At 35.6% G+C, this 16377-nt stretch overlaps 1 protein-coding gene across 1 annotated transcript in view; it reads right to left on the bottom strand.

Moving 5' to 3' along the window:
* Positions 1–16377, bottom strand: part of ADAMTS19 (ADAM metallopeptidase with thrombospondin type 1 motif 19) — a 128330-nt gene that overhangs the window by 24222 nt on the left and 87731 nt on the right. Inside the window, exons 11-16 of the mRNA XM_066339562.1 lie at positions 15246–15376; positions 13523–13692; positions 10353–10480; positions 9534–9654; positions 7486–7566; positions 327–484 (exon numbers count right to left, since the gene is read on the bottom strand). Of these exons, the coding sequence (XP_066195659.1) occupies positions 327–484; positions 7486–7566; positions 9534–9654; positions 10353–10480; positions 13523–13692; positions 15246–15376 (789 nt within the window). The remainder of the gene's footprint in view (positions 1–326; positions 485–7485; positions 7567–9533; positions 9655–10352; positions 10481–13522; positions 13693–15245; positions 15377–16377) is intronic.

Below are 16377 nucleotides of genomic sequence, written 5' to 3' on the forward strand. Positions count from 1 at the left end.
CGGCCAGGATTAAAACCACCTGAAATACTTTGAATCTCTCTCATTACCTGCCACTTCAGTTTTTGATCACATTTTTAGGAATGCTGAGATCTTCAATCCTGCCCCAACAACATAAAGACTGATCTTGAATTTAAATGCATTTTTTTAAAATCAGGCTGACAGACCTCTCTCTCCTCACCCATCCCTCTTATCACTTTTGTAGATATGTATGTAAACACAAAAGCAGGTATATCTTACATAGATCTCATTCGCTTGAGGAGTCTGGAAAAAATATTATTTACTATGCTATATCATAGGAATAAGTCAAAAAGCCTGAATTGTCATACCAGTAAATGTAAAGGTGATGTTGTGGGACCTTTGGCTGATATTTTCTCCCAGAGGCCTCTCCGAACATAATGGACTGTGGTCCCAGCAATATTGAATGTTCCAGAATGCTCTATCTTCCAATCACTATTGATTGACTGTTTTCCAGCATCCCTAAGAGCTGCAAAAAATACATGGAAAAAGCCCAATATAAAAGGTGCCTGTTCAGTAGTGATTTTCTTCTCTCACTTCCTGTTCGGTTAATTTAAAAACAGGTGAAATTCACCTAACTCTGATTACAAAGGTGTTTATGGATGCTACTGTACATGAACTTCAGTTGGTATGTGCTTCAGAAACACCTTCCCCAGGAGGGAATGTCTGGCAAAATCATGTGTATTTAACATTACTTGAAGTTAATATCAGAGTTTTAATGCCTGAGAAGACTGACAGGCTTTTTAAAATTACTTTTAGGCAAAGGGAACTAGTCTCTGTTCCCAGAGTGGCCATTTCTATAATCCATAAAATCATGGGAAACACAGTTTTCATGGGTGACTCTTAAGATTTATGGAACTAGGCTAAAACTTTTAAAAAGAAATCTACTTCAGAATTCTTTCCTCTCTAATAACTACACTTGCCTTTTCTGCACCTTAGAATGTGAAAAGACTTTATACACTTTCACCAAGTAATTGCGTGCTTCTAACAAATAGGAAAAGGTTGTTCTTTTTGCCAGAATAATTTCTCATGCTGATCTAATTTATATTTAAAAGTATGATCAAGTCAGGTAAGATATATTCCATACACTGAGAACAAAGTTTGCATTAGTAAATGGAATAGAATCTTCTGTGAATGATTTGTAATTTTATTTTGTTTTACTTTATTTTATTTTATTTTGTTCCCATCAGTTCTGAATAATCATATGAAGTAGACTTGAAGACACCTTCTGTACAAGAAGTTTTACACGTTTGACTTCATTGAAATTGCATGTTTGGCTTCAGACTGTTGTAAGAGAACCTCCACATGTTCCAAAATTTCCCTTTTTAAAGCTGTAAGTTAATGTGAGTCACTCCTGTAATCATGTCCTCTCCTATTCATATTTATACTGTTATGTTTTGTTTCTATGGGAAACAATGGCAACAGGCCTATGGACTGGCAGGAATCCAATTGAATAAGACACTACTGATGTGTACCACTGCAGCACTGTCTAATAGAAGTTAAGACTATAAAATCCATTAACACTGTGTAACAGTCTTGTACTAAAAAGAACCAGTGATTATACAAGACTTAAAAACTGGCATTTTAAGTTTAAGCATTCAGTTGATATAGGGGCATTGCTAATGGTAATTAAGTTCTCTTTAGCATTCAAACTGTTGGATCTAATCCTCTTCTCAGTGAAGAAATTAAAAAAATATACTTGAACATGCCGAGGCCCAGCCAGGTCATGCTGCTCAGATGGAGCAGGATCCTCTCCCCAGAGAGCAGCAGAAATCTTTCTGTCTAGCCTTTAAAATGAATGCATGTGCCATAGCATGAAGACATGTGCAGGAAACTGGAATACCAGCTCAGAATATAGAAATATGCCAGGTCTTGCATTTTCTGCTCTCAGATTCTTCATATGAATCACTGGTCTTAGACAGAGTCAGAAAGCGTGTCCTCAAGCCTTGAATTTGGACTTGGATTCAGGCACTGCAGCTTCTGTTCTTGACTCTGTCACACCCCATTTTATAAGCAAGTTCACCGAGTTTTATTCCATACTGCACACATATTCCTATTCTTAACTCGTGACAGAGGAGGTTGCTCTGTACAAAGTAACCCAAAATAGGAAGAAAATTCGCAACACAAGATATCCTCTCTCAGGTAATTCAAGAAATACACCAACAGGTGACAAGACAACCAAAGAAAATTTGGACTGGGAAAGCCTCCACAACTGTAACCACAACCACAATTTCAGTACTAAACTGAGGGGAGTAAATGCAACTGTATCTCTGTAGAGCATAAAACAGCAATCATTACAATAGCATATAAGTGATGGTGATGAGTGCAATGTATTTTTTTAATTACAGTGCCAGGACTATATACACCCTTCCAATTACAATGAGGTGTGAGTGGCTACACAGCCAGAAAGATACAACAAATCATAAGTCAGCTATCACATCTCCCATTTCTCAGTGGGGAGCAACCTGGTTCTGGCCCTCTACTTGTTAAATCAGTACCTACTAATCTTTTTTTTATTCTTAATATGGACAAGTCTCTCTACTGCATTACCTTTCTGAGTTTTGTTTTCTGCTTTGTCCAGAATATAGCCTTATTTCCAGAAAAGTATCGAAGTAATGCCATTTTGAATGACACTTACTTTTCCATAGAAAATGTAAAAGATATCTGAAATTAAATTCTAAATGAAAGTACATTCACTGATATTTTTTGTAAAGGAAGTAATTGCTTCACTTCCATTATCAGGTTATCAGGTGCCACTTAAGAACATTAAGACTTGAGATTTAAGTAATTTTTGAAAACAGCAGGGCTAAGGCTGACTGATTGCTGCTTGATGGCATTCTCTTCATTATGATATCCTCTTCAAAAAAGGTGCAATAGTCCCTTTTCTTCGGCCACCGGGGACTTCAGTGGGCTGCCATGATTTTTCAAATATACTAGAGAGTGGGTTGACAACTACACTAGCAAGTTCCCTCAGCACCATGGGATGCATCTCATTAGGTCCCATATATTTGTCTATGTTCAGGTTCCTTGGGTGGCCTTAAACCTGATCTATCATGGGAGGAAATTCATTCCACCATTCCCTGCCCTGATGTTGAGAGACTTGAAAGATACAGAAAAAGTGTTTACCACTGAAGCTGAGGCAAAAAACTGTTAAGCACTTGCAGCGTTCTCCATGCCCATCATCATTAGTTTTTCCTGACTTATTTTCAGTGTGTGTTGTGGGTGCATATATTTCCTTTACTATTCCCTTTCTGACTAAAAACCTGTAGAAACCCCTATAAATCTTCCCATTCCTTGCCAAAATCAGCCCTAGTTGTCCTGAACATGCCCCCACATATCCTATATATACTATATAGCATACTATAGCACCCCTACATACTTCGCAGGATCTATGTTGCTGCTTCCACTGCCTGTGCATTCCCTTCCTACAATTTAGTTTGGCCAGGAGGTCTTAACTCACCCATGCTATTCTCCTGCCTTCCTTGTCCAATTTCTTATATGTTGGAATAATCAAGAGCTTTTGCAACCTAGGAAAAATTATTATCCTTAAATGTTATTAAAAACTATTATTCTAAAGCTTCAAAGAACTGCCAGCTCTGTTTTGCTCCTGAATACCCAGCAGCAGTTTCCCAGGCAGTACCATCTATAAATTCCTTAGACAACTGAAAGTTCGCTCTCATAAAATCCTGGCTTTAGTCTTCACCTGGCCTATATCCCTAAAAATCATGAGTTCCAGCAGGGCATGATGATTGCAGTCTAGGCTGCCACCAAACTCTTTAAATAGTTCATCTGTGCTGTGAAGCAACCATCAAGGAGCACTATTAATCTGGTCTATAATTTTGATTACAAAATTATCCTCAATATACTCCAAGAGTCTCCTGGACTGTTTACAGCCTGGTGTGCTCTATTTCCAGCAGATATCAGGTTACTGAAATTCCTGAACCAGATCAGAGACTGCAGGCATGATGATTTCTGTAGCTGAAGTAAGAGCACTTCATCAACAGACTCTGCTTGGTTAGGCAGCCTGTCATAAACAAAGAAGTTTCCTTTGCTGGCCTGGTCCATGATTTTTATCCATAGGCTCTCAACCTTTTCCTATGGTCCTCTGTATATGAAAGGAAAACATGTTTAGTCTCGATGGACTCTGGTCTCTACTTTGCTCTGGGGGATCAGGGGGGAGATGGGACCAGGTTCTCAACTGGCTTCCTTTGAAATCTGAAATTACACTCTCTGCAAAGATTGCAGAGATTTGGTTCTAGGTATTTTCAAGCTACTAACATTGTCAGAAATGAGGCATTCAAAATTTTTCAGACACCATATACTTTCTTTCCCACACACTCCTTTCTCAAAATGTGGCCCAACATGCTCTTTTTTTAACTAGGAAGCATTTCATGAAAGAAAATGGAAAACAAATGGAAATCACATGATAAAGAAAACACTTATAGCCTGGATGCCTATAAGAGCATTGGCAATTATGATGTCATACTGTGTGACACTGCAGATCTGAAGGGTCTCGACCCCTGAGGTAGCCTGATCACATATCTGATAGTAATGACAGCTAATCAACTCCTTTAGCTCAGCTGAAAATGAACAGTTTCTCCCATTTTTGATCAGCACAAAAGAATTTCAGGGTTAGGACTATAAGTAATTTCTGTAGTTATATTCCACAAACCCATCACATTAATTATAAAGCCTGTATCCATCATGTTATTCAAGTGTCTCATGAATGAGCTCTCTAATTTCAATGCCTAGGGCTTCTAAGACAGAAATGTTTTCATTTTCCTTTCTGTATTCTATATTAATTTTTTTTTAAAACTTGTAACACTTGCAAAATATAAATGAAAATTTAGCAACAGAAAAGATCTTATACCATAGGAATCTAGATAATGCTTCAAACTTCTTACAGCTGCTCTTATAACATTTTTTAAGTATCTGATAGTGAACCAAGTCTCAAAAACGCTTAAAAAACAGTGTTACCTCTGCTAGTTCAGTCTTTAAAAATAAATTTAAAAGTTATATCTAAAAATAAAAATTTTTAGTTCAAAAAGTATTAAGTTTATGCTTTAGGAAATATTCTTTACCTAAATAAACACTGTTAATTCACTATACTGCTACATAAAATTCCCACTTTTGAATACTTTACTGATAAAAGAAGGATCACAAACTCTTGTGCTATTTCCAATGCAATTTCAGCAGGGAGGAATACCTCATTTGGCTGTATCACTGCTCCTGCTTCTCCACAGGTGAGAAGAGACAGGACAGTTGTCAATGGGTCCATTGCACAGTTGCAAGTTTTACCTTGTCTTTTTCTCTGCAATGCCAGAGCTCTTGTTCCCATGGTCTATGTTGATATGCTTCACACAAAGAAGATATCTGCTCCTAACACTTGCTTCAACAATGCAATTATCCAGTGATGCTGCTAGTGTGGGCTGTAGTTCTACTAATCAATTTAGCAAAATCACTGCAGTTTCTAGATAATAATGATTCTGTTTCTTGACTATCAAGTAAATCCAGAGAAGGGAATTGTATTTTGACTCCTTCTGTATTTGACCTGTGCTGTACCACAATGATCTTCCTTCAGTTAAAATTGCCTTCTAAGCAACAGCTACCAGTATATGTTGGAATATGCTGTATGTACACATTATCTCCAGTTACACAATTATGATTAGTGTAGTGAGCTGTATTATCTCCAAACCTTATCCTAAAATATGTTTATGACAATTAGTAAAACAGAAATAGTGTTGGCCTGTATTGACTAATTTCAAGTAGAGCACCAAGTACAGTGCCACATAAAATTAGCATAAAGAACTATATGACAGAAAACCAATCAGAAACATGAAAGAATTTAATCTGTTTTACCTTCCATACTTTTAACCAGACTATTGTGAAAAATCTTGTTTCTTGAGATTAAAGACTTATACTCTTACCCCAAAACTTCCATGATGCTATGCATATTCAAAACCCATTCCTTTGCAATTCAGATTCTGATGTTATCAAAATAACTTATAAATGGAAAAAGTTTAAATTCCTTGTGATATTGAAAAAAAAAAAAAAAAGGTGCAGCAACACAGGTTTTAATTCAAGCTACAGCAATGGACCTGTTACTGGGTCCCCACAAAAGCCTACCAAAAAAAAAAAAAAAAAAAAAAAAGGTATAGGGCTCAACAAAAAATATTGCAGAGAAATATTGGTTGATCCTCATTCAGACATAAACCAGTAAAATTAATGAAAACAAAATTAAAGTAACAAGCAACTGGGAGCCAATTGGCAACTTTCACAAATGAGCATCATGACTGACATTTCATGTGCATAAAAAAAATTTCATTTTTTGCCTTTTGTGCAGTAAGAGTTAAATCAGTTTGCTAATAATTTGCTAACACAATGCCAGCTTTTTTCTTTTTTTGCATCATTCAAAAAATAGAAAAAAATAGTATTTCTGTTCGCCACATATGTCAATAGAAAGACAAACCTCAGTTATTGTTTTAACATTCTTACATATCCATATCTGTGGTTCATTTGGGAAAAACCAAATATTCCAGATCTCTAAACCTCCTGGGAAGATGCAGGCCTCAAGGCAAACCAGCTGTCACACACTGATAACATAAAGTGTTGTAATTAAGATTCACCATCTTCAACATTTTCACAACTGAAGTACTGAGAATACTCAAATATTTCTTAAAATGTAAATATTATGTATGAACATAACTAGGAACACCGACCAAACCAGGGAATTTTTCATATGGTTGTCCTATTTCTCACACTGTGTCTCTCACATTTATATTTAAGCACTGCACAAAAAATACCAATTATGATGTTTCGTGTATTTGCTTCAACCTTGTAACAATAATGGCAACAAATTGTACTCTCCTACACAAGTTCTTTAGACCTTATTAAAAGATTAACACTTTCTTTTTAAATCAATGAAAGACAATTTCATTTAAACAGAAAAACTAAAAGAAAAATATCACTGTGATAAAGTTTGTCTATTAGAAGATTTAGACAGCTCAAAATAGTGCAAAGAAATACTTTTCTGCTTTTTCAGTCTAATTTTAGAACTTCTGTTTGACTTTGTAAGTGAAGTGTTTGTCTTCTTTTTGTTGTCTGTCTTGTTGACTTTGTTGTCCAGTGTTTGTCTTCTTATGGTGTGAGAACAAATTATTTTATGTTTCAGAAGAAAATTACTTTCAGTAGCTTTAATGTGCTCTCCATATGAAAAACTGAAAATGTGCAAGCATGCACAGACAATTTTAAAATTATCTAAATACAGCATCTGAAATATCATCTAAAAAAGATGAGACAAAAGTCAAAAACAAGACCTGTATTAAAAATGGTTCTGTAATAATTAATTCCGTTCTTCACAGATCTATTTTTCTACTCAGAGCATTGTTCAATGACAAAAACATGTTTAGCTGGCACTTTTCGGTGTGGAGCAAAACAGGACATTAACACTAAAACATATATAATGTTTACCTAAATAACTGTGAGCTGGTTTTTCTTCCACAACTTTGATTCTCCTTGCTCCTGCAGGTATCACCAAAGCTTCCACATAACCTAAACATGAGACCAGATGTCCCAAGTTAAACAGAAAACAGAAAAGCATAGGAAAGTACATCTTGTATATTTTCTTCTTTCTTCTCCCCTATTTTGCTTTTTAAATATAGCAAGTTAAAGTTTCTACATCAATATTTTGAATATTCTTGCAAAATTGAAGAAAAGCTATGGAAGTGTGCATTATATGTAATATATATACAGTGCTACATAATTAAAAGAGTATGGCAGAGTAAAACTACAAGAACTAGTGAGGCTTGAAGACAGGGGCTGGAGCAGGTGAAGTTATTTCTGCCTAAGTAGTTCAGTGTCATCATGAGCACTAGATGACTATAAATGAATTCCAGCTTCACTCAGCACGAAAAGACAAATGGTATGGTACTAAAAGCAAAGCATCCTCCCACTGCTTTATTTTTAGTTTACGTACTTTTTGCTCCATCTCCATCTTCTTGATTTAACATATTCAAACCCTGTTATGATAGTTTTGAATTCCACTTATTAATTTTTTGGCTTCAAATTGAGATTGTCTCTTGATAGTATGGCAATAAGGATGTTAAACAATTTGCTTTAAGTAAAACGTGGTGGAAAGGCAATGCAGGTGGAAACCACTGTACAGGCAGGAATGTAATTAATGAATAAACACATATTTTAGATTACCCAGGAAAGCTTCACAAAGGGAAAAAGATACCCATCTTTTACTACGTAGGGCTGTGTGATATTCTACAACAAAATAATTAGCATTTACAACACTTTTTCAATAATCCTGAACTGTGAAAATTAAAGCAGCATCTTTCATTCCTGTAACAGTTAATAACGGTTTCTAAATATTGCTTACAGCTTCTTGAAAAGAAAAATAACTTACACAGGTGTTAAGATGGCAATACCACAATATTGAGGACTGACACAGCATGCCATGCCAAAAAAAAATTTAAAGTGTGTGGATATTCACATTAGCAATAGAAGAGAGCTGACACAACGTGACTTTATTATCACAAACTTTGCTGTTTTTTGTATCTTGTAATCCTCCAGACTCATTTGGGATCTGCGGTCCTTGCTTTGCCTTACATTCTGCTTGAGAGGGCCAAACATAAAGACTATGCCTAACTTTCCCCTCTTGCCTAAAGTATTATACTTCAGTCTAAAATCCACTGAAGTCCTTTATTTTTCAAAGATATGATGTCTGCTTCTAATTACAATATTTTTGGAGTGATTTATTTACCACCTCTAAATTCTGCACATTTTCTATTCAAGAAACTGAAAGTGTAATGGCAAACAAATGCTGATAATTGGTTAAATGCTGTTTCAAAGAAAAGACTTGTATACATGGTGCAAGATGCACATTATCAGCACCTCAGTCCTCAGTCAACATTATTGTGCTGGAGCCAGTAAATTATTCCCATTCACAGCACAGATCACAGCAGCATTTGGATAGCTCATGTTCATTTTACATTATAAAATCTATTGGCTTCCTATGATGTGTTATTATTAGTATAAAATAATGAGTAATGAAGAGGCATTAGACTTCCTAATGAATTCTGTTTTGATGATTTTTCACTGAGTGGCTTAGAAACATTACTCTAGATTAAAAAAAATCATAATTTGGATATTAATTTTGAAGAACACTAAATTAATCTAAGCACTAAAAGAATTTACAACACTCTGCTAAAAATAGAAACCTAACTTCTCATATCCCTTAAAAATCAGTCTCTCCTATTAAATAGAGTGTATCTAAATGTAAGATATTTCCTTCATTTTGCAATTGAAATAATGTGCAATAATTTTGCAATGAATTTTAAAATATTTATGCATTCTTATCCTCGGTGTCTTATCATCTTTAAAAAGCTAGATCTAAAGTTTTTTTGAGGGTCTGCATAATTGTAAGAAACATGGCTTTTTAAATTTCCCAATGCTCCAAGTCATCAAAAAGCCACTGTTTTCCTTAGTACTTGAAATAAACAAACAGACATTACCTGCTCCTCTGGTATGGTTAAAATCACCTTTAATAACTTTGCATGACTTTCCATTACCATTGCATATACCACAATGATCTTCACGAGCCAGAGATCCTAATATACCATCACAGCCAAATTTCTGTGGGAGAAGAAAATAAAAGCTATTGAGAGACAAACCACATTTTTCATAAAGTTGCTTTTAGTATCAGGTACCTCACCCTTCTGCAAGGTGCCTAGCCAGCATGACCCAGCCTTCCTGAGAATGAAAGTTGCACTAGCTCATGGCAGAGATCTGACCCATTGCTGTGACTTTATGCAGATTGCTGCATTCACGCTTTCTATGTGGTTGGCTAACTCTACCAGCTGCTCTCCAAGAGAAACACAACTGCATTCCCCATCTCTTGGTGGGACCTGTGGCACACCAGACCATGCAACACACACCCCACAGGCCTTCCCACTAAGAGAATGCAATGTGCCTCCCCTGCTTTCTACTCAAAATATGAATGGCTCTTTGCTATGCCCACAATGGTAAAGTGGCTTTAATATCAGCCTAAGGATTTAGTCTGAATAGGGCATAAAGAGGTCTAGAATATGTAAATATAAATTATATCCATGTTTTGCTAAAAGCACTCAGTTAAAAACAAATTGAGTTTACTCAAGCATCTCCACATTACTGCTGGACACATTTCTGTGAATTAATATCAGGGGTAGCCTGACAACAGCAATGAAGATAATAATATGCCAGTCTGATATGAAATAAAAACCTTCTGAAGTCTTAACATATATGTGTGCTTAGTGTGTGCCTGTATACCCAGGCTCAAAACAATTAATTCATACCTGGCATCTACCATCTGCACAGACATCTAGCCCATGCTGGCCACAGGAAGTCCCATCCATCACCTTTTCTGTTAGAAGAACAGGTTGATCCTTTCCAGCTGGTGAACAGAATAAAGCACACGGCTTTTCTGTAGCAGCAATGGATGGAAAAATGTGCATTATTGTAAAAAGGGAATGTTAGAAATTCAGGATTATCATCAACACTACTGTTAAAACTGATACTTGCTTATGTGTGGCATGCATCCACGTCAGCATAAGAAGTTATCTTAGACACAGGGAAAACAAAAAATGGTCCATTTTTCATCCATTTCTTAGCTGTTTGAAAAATCTGAGTTTTCTCCTTCCTACAGATGCTGTTGCTATAATCTTAGCCTATATAGTGCACATGTTACGCGCATTCTTGCAATTAAGCATACACACATTACAGCTCTTGGAATATTTTGGTTGTAATCTATACTTTCATTCTCCTATGTTTTTGGCAGATAATAAATATTGGTTAAAAAAGAAACTTAACACTTTCCAGACTTCCTAACTGTACAGGTCAAGGAGAAAAAAAATTAAGTAACTGACACACCCTGGGGAGTAAAATTTATAAAGTTCATATTAAAAACAACAACAACAACAAAACAAACACAGAACCTGGAAACATTATTCCTAGCATTTTTATGAAGTTCAAGCAATTCTCTGTTAAATTTCTAAAACATTCCGTCAATCATTTCAAACTATGAAATAGCATAAAAATGTGGTAATATTCTATGTATCCATGTATTCCTAATAGCCTCATTTATAAACAATGAAGTTTGTTTAACCACTGTGAAAGTAACAGTGAATAAAAGAAACTGAGTCTCTTCTCAGTGGTCAAAATGACTGAGTAAAAAATGACGTCTTTGTTCGCAAATGTACTGACTCAGATTTTTCCTAAATCTGTTGCAGATTTTTAAAAGGATAAAAGTCAATCCAGAACCTGAAACTGATTTCACTTGGACACAACTATGCCACTCTGACTTCATATTGACTTCTCAATTCCTGGAGTGCATTTTTATTAGTAAATTAAATAGTTCCAGGAAACATTCAGGGGCACTGGAATTCTACTGTCTATACAGCTGAACTGCAAAACAGTCTATGCCACATTTTTTTGCATGTGCTAACTAGCACCAGCTCAGTCTAGACTGGAAATTGCCATCTGCAAAGGACTGTTTTCAAAAAAGTAGTTTTAACATGCAATGGAGTAGAAAAGTACAGACAGCGGAGTTTTTTGCCAGCTGACTTACACAATAAAGAGTGATCTGGGCATATTTAAATTACTGAATTTGACAGAGCCTCAGGGTATCACTAGAGAACCGGCACAAACAGATGTGATCTCTTCTGCCAACATGTGAAGCTAGTCAGACACAAGCCATCTCCAGCTAAAAAGCTGCCTGAGTTTGTGTCCTCTGCATTCCAGTTATACTCCTTAAATAGTAACCTCAAAGTTCCCTGGGGGGAACTGGGGGCTTTAAGCATGTATCAGCATTTTTTAAAGGAATAAATGTTTGATGACCTAAATATTATTTTAATGACATTGAACTCAAAGAGACAGTAACTAAACAACATGGGACAACTTCAAGAGACTACAGAAGATCTCACACAGCAATTTTTTTGGACATGGTTCACAGTTAGTGTCCACTAAGAGAGCAAACAATTAAGGACTTGAGAATAATGTATACTGGGATACTGGCACTGTCTGGCTGGTCCACTTTTGTTTCTCCTGAGGGACACCTCAGCATAACAGAATCACTCAGAATAAAATTAGATGAAAGCAACCATCTGTACTCATTAACATGGCACAGGAGAATGTCAAGATTTCTTCATCTGAATGAAATCATACTATTCAAAGCCAGACTTAAACATTTAGATCCATTAGGATATAAATCATGTGTTCCTGTGTTAAAACAAAATTTAGTAAAACAAACCAAAACCAATTCACTTGATAAGCACCTATGTAATAGTTGGAGAGACTTTGTTCTTACAATGAAATGAGCTAACATACAAGAAAGTATAATCACAGATTTTCTCTTTGGCATCTTGAGAAAAGGCTTAGAACAAGAGAAAAGTACCTTCTTGAGTTAGGCATATCTTATAATATGTGAATAGCAAAACAGTCTTCTATGCTTTCTAATGCTTTCTGATAAATTGTTTCTAATGCTTTCTGATAAGAGTAAAAATAATTTATAGTAATGAACTCCTTGAAATTTGGAAGCACACACTTACACTACTCCTGTGTCATTCTAGGGTTTTCTTTATTACAGCTTGCTACAATTTTGTGCAGTTCTAAAGTCAACTATTTTCATAACTGATATGTTTTTGTTTTACTTCTCCCTTTGTTTGTTTTTAATTTAAATAAATTAAACCACAAAAATGTATAGAAGATTCAGTGGAGTGGAAATTACTGATCACTTTTCTAGCAAGAAGGAATTATTTTTCTAGATACTGATGTTTTACACCAACATTATTGTTACAGATAATGTAAGTCTGATCTTACTATACTCCCACTTGAGCATTTTCCTAATGATATAGTATATAAGCAAGTTTGTTGCATGGAAGCATGCATACAGTATGCCAGGACTTGGCATGCAATAGGTATTAGGATTTACATAAATATTATTGAAGTTTACAGTATATATTATGTACACATTGCTGCCAAATCAAACACTGATATGTGAAATACAATGTTAAGCTAGAAGTTATCTCCTTCCTCCAAAACAAAGGCTCACAACATCTGCACTGTCTTTTTGGCTTTGTAGGTAAAAAATATAACTGGTATATGCATGTTTAATGATGGAGCATTACTCTAGAAAGCTGCATTTCTGAGTCACTTCATATTACAATTATGATTAAAAAGGAAAAAGCTGCCTGGATTTTCATTCAGATGTAGTTATTACCTACTAAGAAGGAAAAAAATTAGTAGGAATAAATAACAAAATATTCTACATCATATAAAAGTACCACTAGATCTTGTCTATGAAATTAAAATAACTTACCAAAACCACTGGGCTTGAGGTTTGTTTGTTTGCTCTAGTTTTGTTTGTTTGCTCTAGTTTTAACTATAACTTTCTTGATTAACAACAATATCAACAAGCCATAAGCCTTATGAGCAGATTATAAGAACAAGGGAGATGGTTTACACTTACCATCATCAATGACAGCTTGCCACTGGTGCACATGTTTCTGATATGAAGATCTGACGCTGAAAGCTTGGCACTGCCAGTCCCTAAAGGCAGGCACGCCAGCAGGACAAGAAGGATTTTCACATACCCTGTACTGCATTGTGGGCCCATGACACTCTCCTTCAAGGCCTGAACTAGAAAAGATGGCATAAATACACCCTTTACTGTTGGAAATATTTTGTGAAACTTACAGTATAGTTTACTTATGCAAGACACAAATAAGAAATAGCAGAGTTTGTTGTTGACACTTAGCATTCAGAAATCATCCACAAAAAATTGAAGTCACAGAACAAAACATGTCTGCTTTCTCTTTGTACTGGTTACATCACAAATAAGAAGAGATGGGTGCTAAGCAGTAATTTCCACTTAGCCCCAAGAAAGCACTAGGATTAGGTGTTCAGTCAGGAGAACCTCAGGTGCAGTTTTGATATAGTTGAGATAATTTTTTTTTTATCTGGGCTGAGTCAAAGGAGCTACTGAAAGGAAGCAACACCTGCAGATTTGCCACCTCTCCTTTTACTCTAAGTGTGGTGTTACAGGGCTCAGACTAATGCTTTATTTCTTTCTGGTCACTGCAGTTGCACTTGCAGGTCCTAATGAACAAATGCAAAAGAAGACAGAACTGCAGAAACCTGAGCTAACTATTTGGAAGCTTGCTTTAAAAAATTATTTAATGAGTGTAAAATTAAGACATCCATAAATTCTAGAAATAACTCTAGGTATAACATAATTCTAGAAATAGTTTTAAGGCATACAGCTGGAAGTGGTGTTTAGATGGCATGAACTGTGAAAGAATTCTGCATATCAAAATTTCTTTTAAATCCCCATGCTTTTGTATAACCATATCCAAATTTTCCTCAAAATTCTTTATGCAAATTTATCTTTCTAAACCCTTGGTCTATCTTACCCCAAAATCTGCTATATAGTCTTCCATAATTCTTCATTTCCCACTTTGTATTATTATTTTTTTAAAACCAAGGACTACTCCTACCCACTCTGGTTTAGTTTTCCCTATAATTGCCATACTTTCTCTACTCTGTTCTCACTCGCTATGCCTATATTTTCTTTTCTTTTTCACTTGGTGTATAAATGACCCACAAAAATCCATTTGGTACTGAGTATTAAAAGGAAAAAACCTTTTAGCTGGTCCCTGAGATATAGTGAAACAAATTTCATTCAAATAAAAAGTAAAAATCTCTTTATCCCCAAAGGTAAACGGTTTTCATTTTCACAAGACAAGGAATCTAAATTCTGTTTCCTTACAGTCTATCTAAATGTCTGAGAAACTGGTAGAGAGACCTCTTTGTAAAACTTCCAGTTCTTTGGTATGCCAGATGAGAAGCAGAAGTCAGTCTTCTCTAGTTAAAAAATTTAACAATTAGAATTATGCACTGACAATCTGCAAGTAGAATTTAAGTTTCTGTTGCTTCTTCAAGTGAAGCTTAAGGAGGAAGTTTGATTCTTCTATTAATATTATCTAGGGCCTTGAAAAAAGCAGAAAAGATGAAAAATAGTGTTGCCATGCAATAAAATACCTGAAACACCTATTCTTCTAAATGCTTTTCAGTATTCGTAAAGTATTTTTTGCTTAGGTAAAGGCCAATGTATCTTCACAGGTTCTTGTACTCATGTAAATTTTGTTCAGAAATTCTGATGAACAGCAACGGAAACCTGAACTCATTTTTACCCAGGGCATTTGCGTTGTCGACTGCTGATTCCAGTGTTGCAAGTACGGCTACAAGTGCTCCACGCGCTCCACTCCCCCTCCGTGTGCTCCGCAAAAGAGGTCCGATTGATACAATCTCCAGCCTTACACCACTAGGTGAAAATTCAGCTCTTAGGTAAATAAATCAAGGTATATGCAAAACAATTCACTCCTTCACAAGCACAGAGGAAGCACAACGTAAACATTTGGTTCAATACATAGTTTTTTTATATTTTTGCCTAGCGCTCTCCAAAGCTTTTTTATCAGTCCTAATAAACGCAACAGCTAGAGACCTTTCTCTGTTTCAGCTGCCAAAGACAAAATTCAAATCTTGTCCACAACCTCAAAAGTAAGTTCATTTCCAATGAAGGATACCTCCTAGAAACGGTATCTCTATTATACTGTCTCCTTTCATTTTTGACTGGGTACTGCCTAAGAAAGCATTTTTGGGTCCAGCCCAAGCCTATTGCAGGGATCATTGTCCAGCTGAACCTTGCAGATGATCACAGCACAGTGTCCACGGCTGTTCTCACGCCTTGCTTGCTTCAGCATCAGAGCTCTCACCAGCAGGAACTTCATTGTCCCCTCATTATCCAGTGAAAATTTCAATAGAAAGATATATTACAAGTAATAGAAAGATGGGATTTTATTCACCACTTGTATTCAAAGATAAAATGGAAGCTTTAAAAAGATGGTGTTGAGAAAATCCAGAGAATCTCTGGCATTTATTAAAATAGTAATAATAAATTCAAAGATCTTGCATGCATATATCATTTCCCAGGAAAACTGCAATTTCTCAGTCAAAAACTATCCAATCACTATTGCTGTGCTCTTTAACCTATGTCCATATCTTGTACAAATCATCATAAACTCTGCAGAAATTAGTGCTTTATCGAATTTTAGCAACTTAATATATGTCCTGTATAGAGGTAATTTCCAGCCTTAACAATTTCATGATGCAATGATTCAGCAATTACAAACCAGACAATGATCATTTAATGCCAGTAACATCAGTAATTTAACTAATTTCTTTCTGCATTTTTAACTCTTGGTGGACCACTGTTATCAATGGATAACAGACTTCACAAACCAGTCTCATATTTAAAGCAAAACA

This window comes from Sylvia atricapilla, chromosome Z (genome assembly GCF_009819655.1).
Source record: "Sylvia atricapilla isolate bSylAtr1 chromosome Z, bSylAtr1.pri, whole genome shotgun sequence".
NCBI classification, from domain to species: domain Eukaryota; kingdom Metazoa; phylum Chordata; class Aves; order Passeriformes; family Sylviidae; genus Sylvia; species Sylvia atricapilla.